The 22453-nt window shown below is 38.7% G+C and overlaps 1 protein-coding gene across 2 annotated transcripts in view; it reads left to right on the top strand.

The window, feature by feature from the left end:
• LOC113057734 (glutamate receptor 1-like) overlaps positions 1-22453 on the top strand; it is a 63613-nt gene that overhangs the window by 14043 nt on the left and 27117 nt on the right. For both annotated transcript variants that reach the window (XM_026225233.1, XM_026225234.1), the window contains exons 3-9: positions 1222-1461; positions 10279-10463; positions 14861-14914; positions 18607-18765; positions 19450-19617; positions 20273-20377; positions 20567-20677. In XM_026225233.1, the coding sequence (XP_026081018.1) occupies positions 1222-1461; positions 10279-10463; positions 14861-14914; positions 18607-18765; positions 19450-19617; positions 20273-20377; positions 20567-20677 (1022 nt within the window). The remainder of the gene's footprint in view (positions 1-1221; positions 1462-10278; positions 10464-14860; positions 14915-18606; positions 18766-19449; positions 19618-20272; positions 20378-20566; positions 20678-22453) is intronic.

Here is a 22453-nt window from a genome sequence, read left to right as displayed (position 1 = left end):
CCATTCAAGACAAGTGTATATGATATGGTGAGGATCTCGATTCAATGTGCCATATGTCTTTGGTAATAGCTAACACAGAAGGAAGCAGCCCCCAACCTTCCTTTCCTTTTTCACTGTCTCTCTCTCTCTCTCTCTCTCTCTCTCTGTCTGTCTGTGTCTCTCTCTCTCTCTCTCTGTGTGTGTGTGTGTGTGTGTGTGTGTGTGTGTGTGTGTGTGTGTGTGTGTGTGTGTGTGTGTGTCTGTGTCTCCGGGTCCAAAAGCTCAGCCCAGACAGAATTAATGTGCAAGTCACAGAGGAAGCGGAGCCATGTGATAAGAACACCCCTTATATTACCTCAGAGCTTCTCACTGCAGCATCTGTTATAGACATGTCACAATCATTATTGCTTAGCACCAAGTGTGTGACTTTTATATGCGGTGCAGAGAGAGCAGTTTAAATTAGTGTGCCTGTGTTAAATATCACCTTCTCTTTATAATATGTAATTTGCTCGTTTATTTCATGGTATGTGACTTCTGAATGAGACGGTATCTATATATCTGACAGATGAAGTGTTTATGTTTAAGCTGGATGTTAAGTGTGTATAGTGCATGTGATGTAGGCCAGTGGTCACAGACACACACACACACACACACACTAACACACATGCTGGAGGAGTTGGCACCCTGCACTGCTTGTGGGCTGTTGCATCGTGGGGCAGGCAGTTTGGGTGATGGCCATGCCTATCACTCCTGCTCCCCCTGTGCCCCTCAGGTGGCCCCTGCTGGGATTTGGGCCTTGGGCAGCGAACAGACTGCAACTTCAATCTGTTTAGTTGCGGGACTAAAACGTGAGGCCCGAAGCTGCAGTGAAAAATAACCTCAGCCAGGGCAAAATAGCAACAAAAGAGTTTGATAGAGCCCTAAAATACACAGGGAAACCTGGTTCAAAACAGACTGAGGCTCCTCTTTGCCACCAACAGGAAGAGGAAAAGATATTCAGCGTTCAAGGCAGCAGAGATAGAAAAGCGCCCTGCTGTTTGGTAAATGTCAGCGAGAACCTTTGTGCGCATTGATTATCTGCCCCTTCAGAAACTCCATCCGTGCCATTTCAAGTCCAGTGATGCATATACATTTTTTTTTACTAATTGCTTCTCAGAAGTTAATAATAAAACCAGTGAGATGTTAACAATGGGACATGCTTGATGTCTGTTATTGTAAATCGTGTTCTGTTGTCATCTCCAGTCTGTTCGCAGTTCTCCAAAGGAGTGTATGCCATCATCGGCGTGTACGACAGGAAGACCGTCAACATGTTGATGTCATTCTGCAGTGCACTACACGTCTGCTTTGTGACGCCCAGCTTCCCCATGGAAAACTCCAACCAGTTTGTTATCCAGCTGAGACCTGAACTGCAGGACGCCCTGGTGGGCGTAATCGAGCACTACAGGTGGTCAAGGTTCATCTACATGTACAGCTCAGAGTCTGGTGAGACCTGCTTTTTATGCTCTAAATCTTTGGATTTTGGGGGGAATTTACAAAAAATTAATTGCACCCTCTAAAAGCGATGTTTATTTGCATGTTTTTATTCTATTTTTACTTGATGTATAGCTGCTTCCATGACCTCGGATTTTCCAAACTAGGCCCTCACGTTTAAAAAAAAAATATATATATATATTTAAAAATTATAATAATGAATTTAATAATAATACATATTTTTTATTTGAATATAATTATTAATTATTCAAATGCAATGTTGCAATTTCTGAAATAATAATAATTATTATTGTTATTATCATTATTATAGTAATAGTAATAATAATAATAATAATGTCATAATTAATATTTTTTAATTTGAACTTTTTTCACACATTGTAAGGTGATTGCAAGGGTTGTCATCATATTTTGGGGCCATGGCATCAAAGGGTTTGAAAACCCTTGACATGAACAGAAAGTTTTTTTCTGAATCTCTTTCTAAAAGCACTTTATAAGAGGTATTGTATATTAAGCCTCTGAAGCCCTTGAGAATTTAAATACTCATAGTGTAGTGCTATTGCAACATATTTACTTGGTAAAAATGTTTTTTGTGTGCTTAGTGAATAAGATGTTTTGCTGAAATAGCATGCACTACACTGTACAATTAATTTGTCCATTAGAATTCTCTTTTGAAAGTGGCTGGTTGGTTTTCTGAGAACTAGTGTTTACCACCATATTGCTGGTGTGCACATTGAGTCAGCTTTTGTTTGTGGTTTGTTTGTGAACATGTTGGTGTGTAATGACAGATATAGACATGACTCATGAGAGAGCTGCCTGCTTGTGTGTTGCTGGGATGAACAATCATGTTCTGATCTGAGTGGATGCATCTCTTCGGCTGCGGCGATAAATCCATGGATCGATTCTGAGATCTTCCGAATGCATCGCGATTTTCTCTGGAATCGATTCTGAGTTTAGATTTTAACAGCAGATGGTGCTCTAATCTAGTTTTTATCCGGACAATCAAATGTTCATGAAGAAGAGTGCTGAAGAGTGCTTGTGCGTTCAGCTGAGACATGTAATTTCACTTTGGACCAGAATGCTTTTATGACGCAAGATTAATGTTAACACAGCCCACTGTGAACACCTTTGTAATTTGCTTAAACCTTTTCAAATTTTATGAATGATTATTTTAGGTTCAAAGGATTTGGAAACAAACAGAGTAAGGCTGTTTCATGCAGCGCCATCTGCTTTTCTCAGAATCGATGTTGAATCATTTCTCAATTCGCGATGCATTGATTGATTTTCCCAGTCCTATATTCTCTTCCTGCACTTAGAGCTCATTTGTGTATCTTTCTCAATGGGGATCTGCCAGAATTAACCATTGTGCCAGAGTGAAAGGTATCCTGCTGAAAATCCCAATTTTAAAACACCCCCACACAGTTTCATTGTCATTCCAACAAGGGTCCAAAATTACCTCATATTTCTTACAAGCCATGTTTTGTTTTTTATGTTTTTTAACACAAACATGAAAAAAATGAAGAAAATGATTTTTTCGTCCATTTTTCATCATTCTGAACATCAGAATTATTAAGTATTGAACATTGAAGAATCAGACTCAGCCATAATAATTTTGTTCATTATATTTTTAGTTATAGTGGCTTCATTTTTTTGTGAAATAACAAACCCAATTCCAAAAAGTTGGGACACAGTACAGATTGTGAGTAAAAAAGGAATGGAATAATTGACAAATCTCATAAACTTATATTTTATTCACAATATAATATAGATAACATATCAAATGTTGAATGTGAGACATTTTGAAATGTCATGCCAAATATTGGCTCATTTTAGATTTCGTGAGAGCTACACATTCCAAAAAAGTTGGGACAGGTAGCAATAAGAGGCCGGAAAAGATAAATGTACACATAAGGAACAGCTGGAGGACCAATTTCCAACTTATTAGGACAATTGCCAACATGATTGGATATAAAAAAAGCCTCTCAGAGTGGCAGTGTCTCTCAGAAGTCAAGATGGGCAGAGGATCATCAATTCCCCCAATGCTGCGGTGAAAAATAGTGGAGCAATATCAGAAAGTTTCTCAGAGAAATATTGCAAAGAGTTTTAAGTTACCGTTTCATCATCTACAGTGCATAAAACCATCCAAAGATTCAGAGAAAATGAACAATCTCTGTGCGTATGGGTCAAGGCTGGAAAACCATACTGGATGCACGTGATCTTCGGGCCCTTAGACGACACTGCATCACATACAGGAATGCAACTGTAATGGAAATCACAACATGGGCTCAGGAATACTTCCAGAAAACGTTGTCGGTGAACACAATCCACCGTGCCATTCTAGTTGCTGGCTAAAACTCTATAGGTAAAAAAAGAAGCCATATCTAAACATGATCCAGAAGCCAAGGCATTTTCTCTGGGCTCATTTAAAATGGACTGTGGCAAAGTGGAAAACTGTTCTGTTGTCAGACGAATCAACATTTGAATTAATTTTTGGAAAACTGGGATGCCAAGTCATCTGGACTAAAGAGGACAAGAACAACCCAAGTTGTTATCAGTGCTCATTTCAGAAGCCTGCATCTCTGATGGTATGGGGTTGCATGAGTGCATGTGGCATGGGCAGCTTACACCTCTGGAAAGGCACCATCAATGCTGAAAGGTATATCCAAGTTCTAGAACAACATATGCTCCCATCCAGACGTTGTCTCTTTCAGGGAAGACCTTGCATTTTCCAACATGACAATGCCAGACCATATACTGCATCAATTACAACATCATGACTGTGTAGAAGAAAGATCCGGGTACTGAAATGGTCAGCCTGCAGTCCAGATCTTTCACCCATAGAAAACATTGGGCACGTCATAAAGAGGAAGATACAACAAAGAAGACCTAAGACTAGAGCAACTAGCCTGTATTTGACAAGAATGGGAGAACATTCCTATTCCTAAACATTTGACATTCTGAATAAATCCTGATTGGAAAAGCTTCAATTTTGTTAAAAGTTAAGAAGACACACTGATGGCTTCTTTGGTACAGTTGTCTTTTATTTAAAACACACATCTTTCACAAACAAGGAGAGTCAAACTGTTGTTCTAATTTGATTCTAATTAGACCATCTAACTAATTTGATTTAAAAGATTTCTCATGTTGCAGTTTCTAAGAAAGTTACCAGCCAAGTGATGACTAACCCAATTTTTTAGTTGCATTTGACACCCGGCGAATGTTAATTTTGGACCCTGTTGCCATGTACCATCCCACTGCACAGCAATACAGGAATTTTGAATGCCTGTCTCTTCTAACTTCAAAATAAATACCTGAAATTCCCAGATCTGCTCTAGAAGAGTCACAGGCATCCGGTGCTGCTCCCTGAGCAGGTAGAATCTGACACACCTGTCAGCACCAGGTGTGCTTTCCCCCCATAGCCAATCAACTGCAGTGTCCCCATAACATGTCACCATCTGCCACAGACGTTCAGCTCAGACGACCATGATGGGAGCATGACTCGATCTGCATAATACAGGTCTTTTTTAAGAAATATAGTTCCCTACAATGATCTCACCCCCAACTATCTCCTTTCCAGCTCTTTTTTTGCCTTGTCGCTGTCAGTTCTGTCATCGCTCTACTATGCACACAATAGGTTTGATGGCTGCCTTTACGCATGCCACGACTGTCTCTGTGATGGTTTTATCTTGTGAAAGTGCTTAGGGCTCTGGGTTAAGATTGTAGGATCATTTACTTTGTGTCTGAGAGGAACCAAACCAATTCGTATCACCAGCGTATTGTTGCCTAGATACAGTGTTGAGATGTCTACAGGGTTATTTTAAGCCTTTTAAGGACATACATGTGAGAGAGCATGTAGCCCGTATGTGAACCCAGCCATGGCGTCATGTACTGTTTTCCTTGTAGATGTAGTACTCCATTAGTGTCACACCAGCCCAGATGAGTGAGAATGAGGCTAAGGAGAGATGTCTTCCCCCGCTGGCCATGTTCTCTGTGTGCATCGAGAGCCATTTGTTGAGCCTGCTGGGAGTGAGAGCTCTTTAATGTCAAATCATCCTGCAATCTTAAAGTGGTCCAGCTTTACTCACACTGAGTCAAGCAGGAAGCAACACTGGCTCAGATGCAGAGGGGTCAAAGGGCAAGTGCTCAAAACAGAGGCGGACAGAAGCAGAGGAGGAAATCAATATTCCTTGCTTCTGCTGTCAATTTGTGCTTTCTTTCCTTTTGGAATCCTACTATTTTTGACTTGTTTTACAAACTACACTGTAAATATGATTTGCTGTCTAGTTGGACCGCTTCAAGAACTTTCTTTGATTGTTTACTTACCGTAATCTTTTATACTTAAATATTAAATGTCCTCATTTCAGCTTCAAAAAGGTGACAAATGCACCATTTAGTTATCACAAGCATATCCACCTTTCCCTCTGAAACAACTCAATCTATTCTATGTCAGATTCTAACTTCCGTTGACCTGTTGTCCTATTCAAGTCTCCATTGGAACCCATGTAAATACTGGGTAAAAAGAGCAACTGAATTAATTCAACAAAACCTTTTTATATAATGCTAAAAATAAATAAATAAATAATAAATAAATAAAAATGAGCTCTGGGTCAAGCTGTTCTGTTTATGGTTTCCACAACAACATCAATGAACTAAGGGAATTCCTAGAAATTACTCATTTTAAGCACCACCAAACCTGAAAAGAATGTCTGTGTGCATTGCATTCTACAAAAAGCCTTCTGAACCTGATATCAGATTTTTATTTTGTTTGTCCCACATTTGACACATTTAAATTGTTCAATTCTCAAAAAAAAAAAAAGAGTATACAGTGGATAAAATACAGTCATACAGATTTGGAATGATGCGAAGGTGAATAAGAAATTAATGAATTTTCATGAAATAATGCTTTATCTAAGTGTTATCTAGTCACTGTAGTGCACAGAAAGACACAGTTCTGACACAGATGCTGCTTATGCAGATGCTGATTTATTTTGTGCTCCATACCACCCCATAAATGAAATAGGCCTATTTATTCTTGTTATCTCTGCTGTGGGATCCATTGGTTCCATAAATTATGAAGCGTGCATCTTTATTGTTGATCTCCTTTTAATTACAGCTCATGCAGCAGCTGTGTGGTGTTGCATTAAACAAAGACTGTAAAATTTGAGTGCACGCTTTTTTTACTTTGGGTGCTGTTCAAAACATAAAACAAACCTGAGTCCATTAAACATTTCATAAACAATTTCCCATATAAATCCTTACAGGGGAGTTACTGTATTTGTTAATTTGTAGAGGCTGGCACAATTTACTAGATGCCATAGACTTTCAGGAGCAGATTTTATTTAAATAAAAATAAAAACACTGAATAAACTTGGCCTTGTTCTGTGAAGTACTCACAAAACATAATGCAAAGATGGCTGTGAATGTGTGGAGTTGAGTGTTGGAAAGGTTTAGATGAGTTTGGAGGAGCTGACCATGAGAACACAAGAAGCAAACTGCTCTCAATGGCAGCATAATAAGAGCAATCATGTACGCTTGTACTTTCAACTGTCATCATGTCATGGGATCATATGATCCTTAAACTTATCATTTCTTATGTAAGAGATGAGGCTGGTGTTATGTGCAGAAACTGTCACTCTGTTCCAAACTCTAGTAAGCTGCCTCCATAAGCAGCATTCTAGGGCATCATAAGTGTGTTCTTGATGTAAAGTCTGCTTCAAAAAGTTAGTAGTATTACTTTATAACAATATCATGCATAATATCTTTACCTTTTAGTAAAATAAATTACTCAAATAAATGCTGTTATTTTAAACTTGCTATTCATCAGATTTTTTCTTTCAAAACATTTCATCAACCATAAACCTTTGAATGATGTGCTTTTATGCACATGAAAATAGTATAGTTTTGGAAGGGGGACCTTCTCCAGAGGAGCATAGTTTTTAGTGGTCCTTGGCGTTAAATAGTTTTAAAATCCCTGTTTCTGTAACTGCTGGTTGCAAAAGAGAGGAAATGGGATCCGTATCCAACAGTCTTTATTCAGAAACTAACATAAAACTCCAGAACAGGAACAACAAAACCAACTTAACAAGACGTAGAACTGACAGTGAACTGAAAGAACAGGGCATAAATAGAGAGGACAAACAAAGAGAGAACCTAACTAAACACACCTGGGGCCTATACCATGAAGCTAGATTAGCTGGCTAGCCAGGTAAGTTTCAGGTTAGTTTGCACCAATCCTGGGTTTTAGGTACCACGTAAGTGGATTGGCTTTTAGCGGCATTCACTGCCATAGTAACTTACACTCCACGGCTAACCTGCTCCGTGGCAGCATGTGTTCTGGGTTAGAGATCTCAAACTGAATTTGGACTAATCAGATGTGAGAGAAGTGACACGTCTGACACAAAGTCAGTCCAGTTTATCTTGCTCCAAATTAAAGGTCACTAATGCTAAAAAAAAAAAAAAAAACTCTGGCTATAATGATAATTACTGATATTTTATGATTTATATAATTATTATGATTCATATTATTAGTATTACTTATCTATTACACACAAGCAATTTTTGTTTAATGCTTATTATAAATTTGTTATTTTAAATAAATATTAATGTATACAGATCATGAAATATAAATAAGCTGTATATATAAATAAAATAAAAAAATTCTGACCTTACATGTTCGAGTTTCTATCACTTTATATTTTCAAATGTAGAAACTAACTTAACAAGTTTCACTTATCACTGCACTGATATAGCAAGATCATTTATTTTTTTGTCCTCCTTCATTTTGCTTCATTATTGATGTTTAAATTTGTCATATTCTTCAATCTCTTAACCTTTAGCAAAACCTTAAACTTTTAGTTTTGAATCTCGCTGGGTCTCTTGCGAGAAGTAAATCAAACTGGCTTTGTGTTGCAAGGCTTGTGATTGGCTGTTCGCCAGTGATGTCACACATTCATGTGCACACATTCCACAAACTCAGGATCAAAGCCTCAGTTGACAAAGAAAATTGATGATCAGCATCATGGTACCAACAAAGCCGGATTGGATAGGTTTGCTTTTGATAACTCAAAACTAATCCTGCAACTCTGAATTTGTTCAGCTAACATCATGGTACAGGCCCCAGAACTGAGGAACCTGATCAAATCAGTCACCAGAGAAACAAACAGGGAGAGAACGGAGGAGAACTGAACTAATAAACATTCAAACAAAGAACTTCAAACCTGAACAGAACCGAGAAACAGAATAAAAACAGAAAAAATATTCTAAACCAGAACTAACAAACTAAAATGGTGACAGTATCAGAGTATCATGCCATTAGCTTAGCAACGTTAGGAACACTTATGAAGGTGCTGTACATAGCAGACAGTGATTCATCACAAGTTTGGAAACAGATTGTGTTTTTGTGATTTGTGGTGTTGAAATATTTAATTTAATTGCTACTAAGCGCTTTTTTTACATAGAGGGATTTTTGTTGGTGTTGAGGGAGGAAGCTGATTGGTCCCTTGGTGTTGCACACATGCATCCATTGTCTGTGGAACCAATGCCAAGATCAGTGTCTTCACTAATCGAACCCCATTTCCTGTCTGTGAACAGTTTGGCTCTCACCCTCCACTGTCCTGTATCTTCTTGGCTGTTATTTCTGCATTCACAGCCAATAAAATGGCATTCAGATGGTCAGAGGTGGCTACAGATAACACAGTGTCGATGCTATAGATCTCAAAGCTCTTGAGCTGCTTTAGAATGAATTCCTGATTAATTAACTTACCAGCACATCATAATTTACACATTACTAATGGTTAGGAGTCTGACTCATAACCCAAAGGGTGTGGGTTTGAGTGTAGTGCCGGATTGTAAGTGGGGGAGTGAATGGCACCGAACCCCCAGGCGCCGCAACAAAAAGTGGCTGCCCACTGCTCTGGGTGTGTGTTCATGGTGTATGTGTGTGTGAGTGTGTTCACTGGTGTGTGTGTGCACTTTGGATGGGATAAATGCGGAGCACTAATTCCGAATATGGGTCAGCATACTTGGCCACGTCACATCACTTTTTATGCCCAGTTCACACTACAGGATTTTAAATCCGATTTAAGCCCAATTTGCCTGTCAATGGATTTGCCGACAGGTCGGGCTGTGATCGGGGGGAAATCAGTGAGTGATCAGTGCTCCGCAATCTTTATGTGTTCTAACAAAATATGTACGAATTGCAGTGAGATCGAGTTGGACCAAGTAAAAAGTCAACACACTGCATTTAAATAAACACACATTTGAGTGGTTATGACAGTCATACGTCATTTCATGATGTCAGATGCAACACGACATGTCATTATTTTTACGCCCACTAGAGGGCATTTAACTTTAAAATGTAAATATAGGTTGTAATAAGGTGCTTGCACAAATGACTTATTGGGTCATTTTTTGTTGGAGGACAGTCTGGTTGTTTTGTATCATTCAAGTTCCACTTCTCATGTGTTTTCATGAGAAAAAGTGGTTTGGGGAGCAGCTAGAGTCATTGGGTGACAAAGTTGTTGTCAGCTTGGGTAGTGTGTGACCCCCTGTTGTGGATCATTTACGTAGGTTCGTGTAGTGTGAACAACACAACATCTTTAAGACAGACAGCAAGTCATGGAGTCTGAACAGCACAGCGATCTGTTGACATTTTAAGTTGTGTGGTGTGAACTAGGCTTAATTTGCTTGTTTAATACAAAATGAAAATCGCAATTTCTAATAAATGTCAAAAATGAATAATTTTGATAACTGATTACAGTACCTCAACTGTTTGGAGATCTGCTAACCTAATTTTGGTCATTTGTATTCTAGGACTGTCAGTTCTGCAGAAGGTTCTGGACACAGCGGCAGAGCATAACTGGCTGGTGACCTCCGTGAATGTGGAGACAATGACAGAAGCATCATTCCTCAAAGTGTTCCAGGAGCTGGACAAAATGAAGGAGGGCCAGATCATCATCGACTGTGAGCTGGAGAGACTCACCTCCATCCTGAAGAAGGTAATTGGCTCTCACCAATCTTATTATAGTCATACTGTACATGCTGTCAGGTGCTCCAGATTAATGAGGAATCAAATTGTGGGTTCAAATTCAGAATTTCTTTGCTCTTAATGTACTAAGACTACTTAAATATGTCTTTCAATCAAGACAAACAACTAGTCATAGCTACACAAACAGTCATATTAAATGCTGCTAATAACCATGCCATTATGTATCAGTAATCATATGAAGGCTTGGATGACGGAACTTAAAATTAGGGCTGGCTCTATACCACCTTTTAGAACCAATCCCGATCCGATACCAGAAATTAGTATCGGCCAGTACCGATACCGATCTGATACCAACACAGTTTTTTTTTTTTAAATCAGTGTAGAATTACTTTACCTCAGTGTGTTGACCTGATCATCCCTTTTTTTGTGTTAATCATAAGTTAGTAGATAATTCAGTAACAAAAGTGACTCTAGAAAAATCATGAATGCACAATAATTTTATAAAATCTAAATATTTAGTAAAAAAAATAATACATTTTTGTGGGGAACAAATAAAAGTGAATAAGTGTAGGTAAATCTGATCAAATGTTAAACATTGCCCTTGTATTGTATTAAAATAAATTCATGAAAAACAAGTCTAATATATTTATATATTAATTAATATACTATAAAATGTATAGCACAGTAATGAAGCAGCAACATATGATAGATAAGACAACAAGAAAGGCTAGTAATAATCTTTCATTGCACAAAAGTATTAAACATTATGAAAGGCTCCTATACGGAGCGGCACAAATCGCTTATGCGCATCAACTGTGCAGAATGATGCACTTGAAGCAACATGGAGTCACAGCGTTCCGCAAGGAAAAGTTTAAAGCACATAGGAAAGAGGATTTTGATGAGTAGTGTATTACATCTGTGCAATAGTCTATTGAGCCTTTTCTTTTAACAGTTTTACATTTCAGTTACTATGCGCATGAAGTAGCGCATGAACTATGCACAATTCATAGTTCTCATAGTTCTCTCTACTCCAGTGTTGTGATCTAACAGACACCTAGTAGAAAGTAACATGCTTTAGAAACAGCACTAAACTCCAGCAAGATATAGTCATTTTATGCAAAACCTCTGATCTTTATGTACAGATGAAGTTTAATAATAGGAACAGTGAATAATCTTGGATAGATTTTCATCGTCTTGACTGTCGTAACCGACCGCGACACACAGTTTGAATGCTGATTGGAGGATGACTGACAGCCGCAGCAGAAAGAAGAGTTTAAGTGAACTTGAATCTAACGACTTAAATATTAATCTGTACCTCACATTAAACTATGGAACGGCTTTAAAACACTTGAAATATAGTGCAAGGAAACTTGATGGTGCTTTATTATGATTTTATGCCTTTTGTGGGGCTTAACAAAGACAATGCGCCCTATCATACACCCTGCGCAATGCGACGCAAGGTGCAGCACAAGTTTGTTTGCTCCATTTCACCTCTGAGAAACGTTCTGTCTTTGTGCTTGCCAAATTCTGCCGTGTAAATAGTAAATCCGTCATGGCATGAGCGCAACTGGCTCTTAAAGGGAATGGAATATGAGAATCTGATTGGTTTATTGCATGTTACGCCCAAACAACACCCATTACTCATTAAGAGAATAGGGACAACCGGTTTAGACCATGCGCCCGGGCCAACCGTTTTTCCGTCGTTAAAATATCAAAATTGGATTTGGACACGCCCTGAGTGTACCTGCGCCATGCGCTTTACACTTTGCGTTTAGATCATTAAAATAGGGCCCAGAATAGTATACACACAATATCGTATTTGGATCGGTCTCATCTGACCGATACCCGATCCACCAGAAAATGCCAGTATCGGAGCGATGCCGATACTGAATATCAGCTCGGTGCACCCCTAATTAAAATGTAATTCAGAACTGGAATACTTGGATGAAGCCTGTGGCCACTCTAATCAGATGAAGTGGCCTGTGCAACAGTACCCAGAATGCTCTCTCTCTGTCTCTCTTTCTTTCTCTCAAAAAGCAGCAAGGACGGAGCAGATAAATGACACTGGGCTGACATTTGGGGTTGGCAGCGGAGACATAGTGACATGTCACTATCTCTGTCACCTCTCTCCGCTGCCTGGAGGAGGAGGAAGCATCCTGTTACTGTAATTAATGAGAGTGTGCCTTTTCTTCCCTTTCTCTCCTTTCCTTTATTTCATGATTCAAACAGAAGACCCTCGACAGGCCGTGTTGCGTTATTGATAGCACGGTGGCCACAGTTAAGGCTGTTGCATCATTTGGTGGCAATTTGCACAGAACGTCTAGACAAATTTTTCCTCTCTGAAAGCGATCATCCATCACTATGCTTCCACCAATCATACCGTAAAACAACATAGGTGGAATTTTCCCCCACTTTCATTCACATTCTTTCACTAATACCAGGGGCCAGGTGGTTTAATAAAGGAAAAAGTCTCTGTGCATGGTTTTCATCACCTTCTTCACATGAAAGATGTGTGGAGCTTTTTAGTTAGGAATATATTTAAAACCTCATGTAGTTTGCTAAACACAATTTTATTTCTTTGTGTATTTCCCTTTGAAATAGGAAGTTACAGCATGGCATATCATTTTTCAGATAGCCAACATTGTTATTGTTAACTAAAACTATTAACTATTGTTTTTATTAAATGAATTAAAGCTGAAATAAAATTAAATAATACTATATGATGAAACACATACACTTTAAATAACAATGAAAGTCAATAGCCATTAGTTTTTCACAGCCCAGGAAGACTATGATTTGCTTAATTTATTCGGTGACATATGGTATTACAAAGAGGGGACAGTTTCATTTCTAGAGTGCGTTTTATTGAAATACTGAGTATACAGTACACCCTTAGCAAGAGATGGAGTCATCAATATTTTTGGTCCGCTTTCCAGGATGTGCTACTGCTACAAGTTTTTGGAACATACTTTCATAAAGCTTTTACAGAAATGGACTAAAGCCACAAAACAAATCTCTGTGGGCTTCAGTGTCATTTCTGTGTTCTGCATTAATGGGATAGTATCCAAAAAAGAAAATTCTGTCATCATTTACTCCCCTAGATGTTGGTTATTTATTCTGTTGAACTGCATGAAGGTGAGTTTTATTTTTTGGGTGAACTATGCCTTTAATGTTGATCCCACATTGAAACACAAGATGATCAAGCAGTGTCCTTGTCAGTAGTGTTCCCTGCCCTGGGCTGGCCTGCCGGATGAAATCTTACTGGGGTCACCATTAATAACTAATGCCACTGTCTGTCATGGCCAGAAGCTATCACTGTCAGCTTTCACAACTTCGATATACAGAGAAGTGTGTGAGAGAGCTAGTTACTGTACATACTCATTGTTATTTCTAAGCACATGCAGAGGATTTCCTTTAATTGAAGCCATCATAACAGTTTGATGGTGTCAAAGTCTTTGGTACCCACTGACACTGCACACTACGCGCTCGAGTACATCCACACAGGTTAAAGCTGTGACCCAAACAGAACTGAGAGCACTGCTAATGTGTTCCTCCCCCGTATGACTCATTGTTTTTCACCACTGTTGTACTCTCCATGCCTGCAGAGGCTTTGTTATCTCTATAGCCACACAAAAGAAACCCTGCATCATAAATCTTCGATCCTCTCCTCTTTGTAACTTTGAAAACATCTTGATTCTGAAACACCCTAAACTCACTGTAAAGATGAAAGCCCAGGAATGTAGTCATTTTATAGCGATTGCTGGGTGTATCCTTATAGAAAATGTGCCATTGTTGTTATGATTATTTAAATGCTAATGTTATGCACTTGGCAGATGCTTTTATCTCATATGACTTTCATTCATGCATTGACACCATGTTATTAAATTGGAATTTTGGTGTAGACTGTTTGAAGTAGGAAACTTTGTATAGTAGGAAAAAAATGTAGAGCGTGCTTCACAATGCACTGTTGTGCAGCTTAACATAAAATCAGGATGTTAATGTTTTGGATATTTAATATCTTAATGCCTTAGTTGCATTAGGCAGATTAGGGCTGGGGAATAATAAAAGTTTACATTTTTGCAACAATCATTATATAAAAACATTTCAGTAATCATTGTATAAATGGGTTTCCCCAAAGACAGTGCATTCATTTTTTTACCTACCTCGACGCGTCTTCCTTGCCCCATATCCTTACTCTCAACAACAGTCAAGAAGAAAAGTCATTATTAAAAACTCATGCACACGTTAACTACCTACTGATTTAATTGAGGACTTCTGTAAAAGACAAAAAAGCTTATTTGGAATTATATGTAATAATACAGCAGATATTACATTAGAGTGTGGTTTATACAGTTTATTTATACTAACTGCTGTAATTTTTCCCCTTCATTTGTTGGTCTGTTTCAGATAATTGAGCTGGGGAAGAATGTGAAGAGCTACCACTACGTCCTAGCAAACCTGGTGAGCTAAAAACACACCACTCGTTTCAGCACTATGAGAGATTTCATGACTAATGCTCAGCATGAGGCTTTCAAATGTCACTGCAACTCTTGATATTACAGGTGATTTGCATATTTTCACTACTGACCAATCGCAAGAAGCTGCTCACTATGACTAACTGAGATGTTATATAAACATCGCCTGGAGAACTGCTTTGTGAATATGAAAAACTACAAGTGATTTCTGCAGTCCTTGTCTGTAGGTACGCTCAGAATATGAGAATGGAGGGCTAAATTGATGTAAACAGAAATGATGATAATCGCAGCATTAATATGCTGTGGTGTGCTCCTGCATGGCACACTGCTGAGGATTTTAAATTAAACTGGTCTGGCCAGTTTGTTAGATGTAATTGTAAATGATAAATGATAAAGGTTTCAAAGCAATAAAGAAAGAACTGCCTGGTATTTCCATAATGGCCAAATTTTAAGAAGTGAGCAAATTACTCCCAGTGTCCTATTTACACTGTGTTTGCATGTGTGAGTGTGTGAGCGTGTACATGGAGGTTCGTATCTGAGTGGTTGCCTGTGTAAGCTTCCCCTCTGTGTCCAAGCCTTTTGGGTGAAGGCTAGTTTCTATAGTAACATCACCAACTCACCACATTCACAGCGGCACAGAGCGAAAAAAGATACAACTCCATTCACTCAGTCAAGAGTTATGGACATCTGCTACAGGGGCTAAGATGGGGAACTGAATATTTTAAAATTAAACTTCTTCAAAGTCTTCATTTCAGCAATCCAGATATTGATTCTTAAAATCTAAAAGACTGATATTTTACTCCAAGCCTATTTTCCGAGGATCCTATTTTTAGGGGATTTTTGTGTATAGCACTAAAGTATGATTCACCAAAAAAATAAAAAAAACTGGTAAGGTGTAGTGTGCAAAAAAGGTATGTTGTCCATTTATATACTGTAGCACAGGTCACACAGAAATCACTTTGAAACCAAGTAGCTTGATGTAACACAGACAGAGGCTGTCCAGGTTATATAACTGCATGTTTAGGAGACACATCCCTCAAATCTCAAATTCTACATATACATCAACATATACCCAAAAGCTTGCATTCCTTAAATCATTCACTTGGTTTACAGTCAGTTTGTATAGGATCAGATGGGCAAAATCCATGACTGTAATTCTAGAGTGGGAGGACCACCTACGCCTGAAATCGAGAATAATCAGGCTGAGCTGAGAGAACAAGACTGGAAAATACTGACGAAATCCATCAAAAAGGACATCATCACCAGGAAACATTCTCAGTTCCGTGTCACTGTTGCTATGAGAGCAGATACTCGACATGAGAGGAAATAAAAAATACAAATGAAAACGACAAGGCCAATCATGAGAGAGCTGTGGCAGTGCTTCAGAAAGCAGCTCGACATCTGAAATGACTCCTGGCCCCATTTCTCCTCCATCTCTGGATTTGTTATAGACTCCAAGTGTCTTCTGGTGTGTTTGACTGGGCAGACAGGTCACAAGCTGCACTGTTTACAATTTTACCTTATCTGGTACCTTACCCCCCCCCCCCCCCCCCCAAAAAAAAGAAATATAGATATATTAAATTTAATATGGTGAATTAGCTCTTGATTGCCTCCAAAGACTGAGGGAAGAATATGCCATGTTTCAGATTTGAGAGCTTGTGATGACATGCGTCCCACTTGTGCTCTCAGTAACAGCCCCACATAATATATGTGCAGTGATGCAGACAGCCTGCGTATCTCTGAAAGCCTTGTTCACTCTCACCGTAGAGAGTGATGAGTCTGTGAAACAAGGTTGCGTGATGCTTTAGCCCTGAGGCCAGCCGTGTGATAGTACTTTCCTCCAAGAAATGATTTGAGGTTACAGCAGTTTTTGAGCTGTCCCTGTGGAATGCTTGGTTTCAATAGGGAGACTTTATATCGGTCAGGGATATATATATATATAATGTACAGTGATATTTCTGTGAAATATTATTACTGTTTAAAATAACTATTTTCTATTATTTTTGTTATATTTTACAATTTCACTTATTCCTGATGTCAAAGTTGAATTTTCTGCACCCATTACTCCAGTTTTCAGTGTTACGTTGTCTTTCAGAAATACATGCTGGTTTGCTGTGCAAGAAAAATATAATTATTAATGTTGAAATCTGGTGTTTCTTAATATTTTCATGGAAACATTTTTTTATTATTATTGTTATTTTTAATTTGATCAATAGAAAGTTCAAAAGACCAGAATTTATTTTGAATGTATGTTTTTCTAACACTTTAAGACTTTAATATCACCTTTGATCAATTTAATGTGACCTTGCTGAAAATTTTTTTATTGAAATAATAATAAAAAGCTTACTGACTCCAGACGTTTGAATGGCTGCTCATAGTTGCCTTTATATTTTGTATTTTTTTCTAAGGGGATCATTATATTTTGAGGTCTTTGGCACCACAGTATTTGGGTTGACAGCCCTGCCCTCTCTCTGTTTAAATTAGTGGACAACCGATATGGATCAACACTGGCATATGGGACTTGTTCGTTTCATTTCATTTTTGCCTGTCAGTGAGGATGTCAGGACGTTACATGATTGATTGCCCAGTCGACAAATGTGACAAATGTCTCAAGATTTATATCCTACAGTCTGACATAAAAAACACTGATGTTACACGATCTGCCAAGTGTACTGTACAATCATGCGCTTCTGACAAGCAACAAAAGGAGAATAACTCCCTTGAGTTTGAGTATGTGTGAGAGAGGGCATTTGAGGTAAGACAAGCGTGAGGTCATGTTAGCAGCTCAGTGAATCTTGTTTGCTGCCCTACGGAGCAGATGTTCCCAGGGAACACAGGGACACATTACTGCTCCTGGGGGACAAAGCGAGTTAAGGGATAAAGGATCAAAGATCAACACACTTATAGCCCGACGAGGACTATTACACTCAAAACTGACACACAAAGGTGCGCATCAATATATTTTTTTTGTTGTTGAACCGAATACAAATAACTCTTTATTACCTACAAATTTGTATTGAGTTTATACAAATAAAGGTTAGAATCAATTTTGGATGGTCTCAGGAACAGATAGTGTGTGGGCTGCTTTTGGGGCAGCTCATTGATTGGTGTAAAAAGGCCTTGAATTACTCAAAAGAGCCTGTGGGATCAAAGACAGACCTCCCGCAAACTTTCAGTAAGCGCCACAGTTTTTTTTTTTCTTCGAAATTCCTATTCACAGCTCCTGCATTTTCCAGCACCACATCGGATAACAACCAAGCTCTTTTGGATAACCAGCCTCAGTGGATGAGAAGAATTAGACTTTTTCATTAAGTGATTGACCCAACCATTCTTACTATTATAGTTTTAAGACCTGTATTACATTTGACGGCACTCCACAGGCCCGGCCTCCTGCTCTCTCGCTGCACCTGAGCGTTAATGCGAAAATGACTCCCTCTGCTGCAAATTCAGCCTCCATTTCCTGTCGAGGTCTTACATTGGATTTTTTGACAATTGCAGGGGATTTTATTTTATTTTATTTGATCTCTAATTAGTCTTCCTTTTCAGTTTAGTCAATGTCTTTTTCTTTAATCATTGACATTTGGCTGAATTAGATTTTTTGGTTTTATTTTTATTTTCTTCACTATTAAATTTTAAATCACAGTATGTCATGCTAACATCTTCTCTGTGCTCCTGTAGGGATTCCTGGACATTGACCTGACCGAGTTTAAGAAGGGTGAGGCGAATGTAACAGGGTTCCAGCTGGTGAACTACGCAGACCCTAACATCAGTAGGATAGTACAGCAGTGGATGGACTTTGACAACAAAGATGCCAAAGTTCTCAAGCGCAGACTTAAGGTTAGCTGCAAAAACTGACTCCCCGTATTTTCCGGATTATAAGTCACACTTTTTTTCATAGTTTGGCTGGTCCTGCTACTTATAGTCAGGTGCGACTTATTTCTCGAAATTAATTTGACATGAACCGAGATAAATGAACCAAGATAAAACATTACCGTCTACAGCTGCGAGAGGGCGCTCTATGCTGCGCAGTGCTCCTGTAGTCTACCCCTGAAAACATAGAGCACCCTCTGTGGCTCTAGACGGTAATGTTTTCTCTTGGTTCATGGTTCTAAATAAATGCGACTTATAGTCCAGTGTAACTTATATATGTTTTTTTCCTCGTCATGACGTATTTTTGGACTGATGTGACTTATACTTAGCTGCGACTTATAGTCAGAAAAAAAAGTACATTTAAATCCTCCACATTGTGAAGAACTGAATATGCCTTGACAGAAAAAAGAAAAAAAAAACTTGTAATTAAGCTGTATAATGAATCACTGGAACATTTGCAAAAAGCACAGTTGCATAGCAGCAACATCTGATGACAAAATACAAAAAGCTTTTGATTCTTCTCTCTAATACACATTTAGCTGAATAGTCAATTTATATTATATTGAAAGAATAAAACATCACATTTATTTAAATACATAGGCCTATATACAGTACTTCTCATATGTCTCTTTTTTTTTTTTTTTTGTGCAGTACACTGGAGCTCTCACATATGATGGAGTCAAAGTCATGTCCACAGCCTTCCAGAACCTCCGCAGGCAGCGGATAGATATATCGCGCCGTGGAAATGCTGGAGAATGTCTGGCCAACCCACCAGCACCTTGGGGCCAAGGCATCGATATTCAGAGAGCGCTTCAGCAGGTATCTCACGCTGTAGGGTCTGCTCACAGACATATATTTGAATGAACACAGTGAACACGTAAAATTGTCCTGTCCATATTTACAAAGAGATAAGTGAGGGAAAATACACCTGGCTTTGTTGTGTTACCCTTAGGCAGATGTCTGGCTCTTTGCTTTGGGTGGTATATGAAGATGTACCTGCAAATGATAGAATTTGGTAGGCAAGGTGGAGCAGAGTTTGTTAGCAGAAACTAAATCTGTACAAATGCTTTCTGTTTGAGAAGCCGTGCATAAATTGGTATTTTCTTCCAGCCATATCACGTGTTTCTCCTTTTCACTTAATTAAAAGTTTAAACAATGTAGCAAAGTCAGTGTGTAGCATTCTTCTAGCAGAAGTCGACTCTGTCTCACACTTGCCTGTGGCTGTGTCTGTTGAGAGTCTGATGTGTGCTGGACTGAGGCAATTTGGTCCATCTGCTGAGAAGCCATGGAGATTGATGTTCAGCTCGGTCAATTAACTCCATCATGCGGCCCTTGGAGACATTCAGTACTGTATACACAGAAGAGGCACTGTGAGAGATGTACACCCCTCTGAGGAGGAGGAGAAAGAAAGAAAGAAAGAAAGAAAGATTTTTTTTGTCTAAATAAAGAAATATTCTGTGTGGTTTTCACTCAGGTTCGGATTGAAGGCCTAACGGGACACATTCAGTTTAACGAGAAAGGACGAAGGACAAACTACACAGTCAGTGTGATGGAGCTCAGGCCGACAGGACCGAAAAAAGTAAGTTTTTAAGTATCAGGAAAAGGATTAGGAAGCCTCTCGATATGTTTCACACTTCTTTCTTCACTTATCTTTCTTCACTGGGCTAATTAAATAAGTACTGTATTTCATGTAGTGTCTCCTGTGGGATATCTCAGAAAGGTTTCTGATGATGCTCAAGTTCCTGTCCCTGATTTGGTCTTTTCTCAGGTGGGTTACTGGAATGAGGATGAGAAATTTGTGAGCACGGCGGCCTACGTGCCAGGCAGTAATGACACTTATGGACTTCAGAATCGCACATATATCGTTACCACTATTCTGGTATAGTCTTCTTTAAATCCTGATTTACTAGTATAAGCTTGCACTGGATTGAAAACATTAAATGTTATACTACTATTCGAAAGTTCGGATCCAGTAAGATTTATTATTCGCTATTATTTTATTCAGCAAGGACACATTATATTAATCAACAGGAGCAATAAAGACATGCATAATGTTACAAAAAAATTCAGTTTCAATTTCAGTTCTGTTAAACTGAACTTTCTGTTCATCAAAGAATCCTGTATGACAGGATTATATATATATATAAAAATTAAAAAACTGTTATTTTAAGTTATAATATTACTGTCTTTGCTGTATTTTGTATCGAATAATGCAGAGTTAATGAGCATGAGTCTTCTTTAAAAAACAAAAAACATGTAAAACTCTTACCATCGCCAAACTTTTGAATAGTAGTTTATATTCAGAGTTACTGTGTCATGTGTTCCACATATCCCTACACATTAACATGACATAAATTACAGTTATCTTGTTCACCTCAAGATAACTGTCATTGAAACATACCCTCCTCAACTGTCCGTTAGCTCAATTGATTTGTTTAAATGTTTTATAGTTTCAGTGTAGCTTGGCTGTAATTTAAATACGAGTTGCTTGGAAAAATATCATTCTTCCACGACCCCTACTCTGGTTGAATGACAGTACAGGAATTCAGCCTCAGCCCAAGTCGTCTTCATCCTTTTGCCTTTCTTAGAATGGCTGGTGCATCACCTCCATGTTTTTATCCCTCAGTATTAAGATGGTAATGCTGTGCAGATAAAAGCATGAAGACTATTGCTCCTCCAGCCACAGTGTTTTCATCTTATACTTGAAGGGGAACCTTTGATTGAATTGCCAAGAGTGGACAAAAGATTAGTTTTCCTTTTCTTTTTTTCTTTCTCATTTAGCAGAGATCTTTGGGCTTAACCTGCATTTTAGCGACTCTCGCAAGTTAGACTTCAGAGAGCATTTATTAACCTTGCATATATGGACTGCCCATCTTGTTCCCAGCCAGAGAAAGGGCAGAGTAAGTGGGCCAGCCTCCTGATGGAAGGATGTGAGGGAAATTTGTGACAGGACAAAAAAAAAAACAGTAATGGATCATTGGTTTGGGTTAGGGGCTAAGGGCTCACAAGGGAGTGGGATGGATTGTAGGAAATAGTCTGAGCTATGCTGTTTGTCCTACAGAGATGGTTTATCAGATAAGATGGGAATAGCTGCATCACCACGGGTCCTCTAAAATATGATGTGTTTCTCTGAAAGAGAGCGTGTTGGCCATCTTGGAGGTGTGCATTAGCAGGTAATGTGCTGCCAGTGTGAACTGTCTGTTTCTAAGATGCATTGCAGCACAGCTGGGTTCAAAAGTTTTGTTATACTGAAACATTTGCAGATATTATAATCAGGAGGTTTGTTTCTGGAAAGGGAAAATAGCAATACATCTCTGTGGCTTTATTTGCTTTAAGTTACAAAACAATGCTACACAGTGAGGGCTTCTTTTCTTTTCCTCAGCCCGCTCTATTGTTCTTTCCTTCCTTTTTACGCCCTCGTGTTATTTGTTCATTGTGAGCTCCTTAGAAAAGTCTTGTTACAGAGTGAGCTGTCAGCAGGGCCTCAGGTGCCGTTTGTGCAGTAATCTCCTCAGGAGGTGCAATCTTTTCTGAAATATCACAACTGAACTGCCGTCTCATATTATGGACCTTCCACATATAGAATCACCCTACACTTCCTGAAGAGTTTATTGTCAGGTCTGTCCCTCATGCTAAAAAATCAGCATCTGAAAAT

Source organism: Carassius auratus, chromosome 39, assembly GCF_003368295.1.
Source record: "Carassius auratus strain Wakin chromosome 39, ASM336829v1, whole genome shotgun sequence".
Lineage (NCBI taxonomy): Eukaryota > Metazoa > Chordata > Actinopteri > Cypriniformes > Cyprinidae > Carassius > Carassius auratus.
The sequence above is the reverse complement of the archived record's forward strand: the minus strand, read 5'-3'. Positions and strand labels throughout refer to the sequence as shown.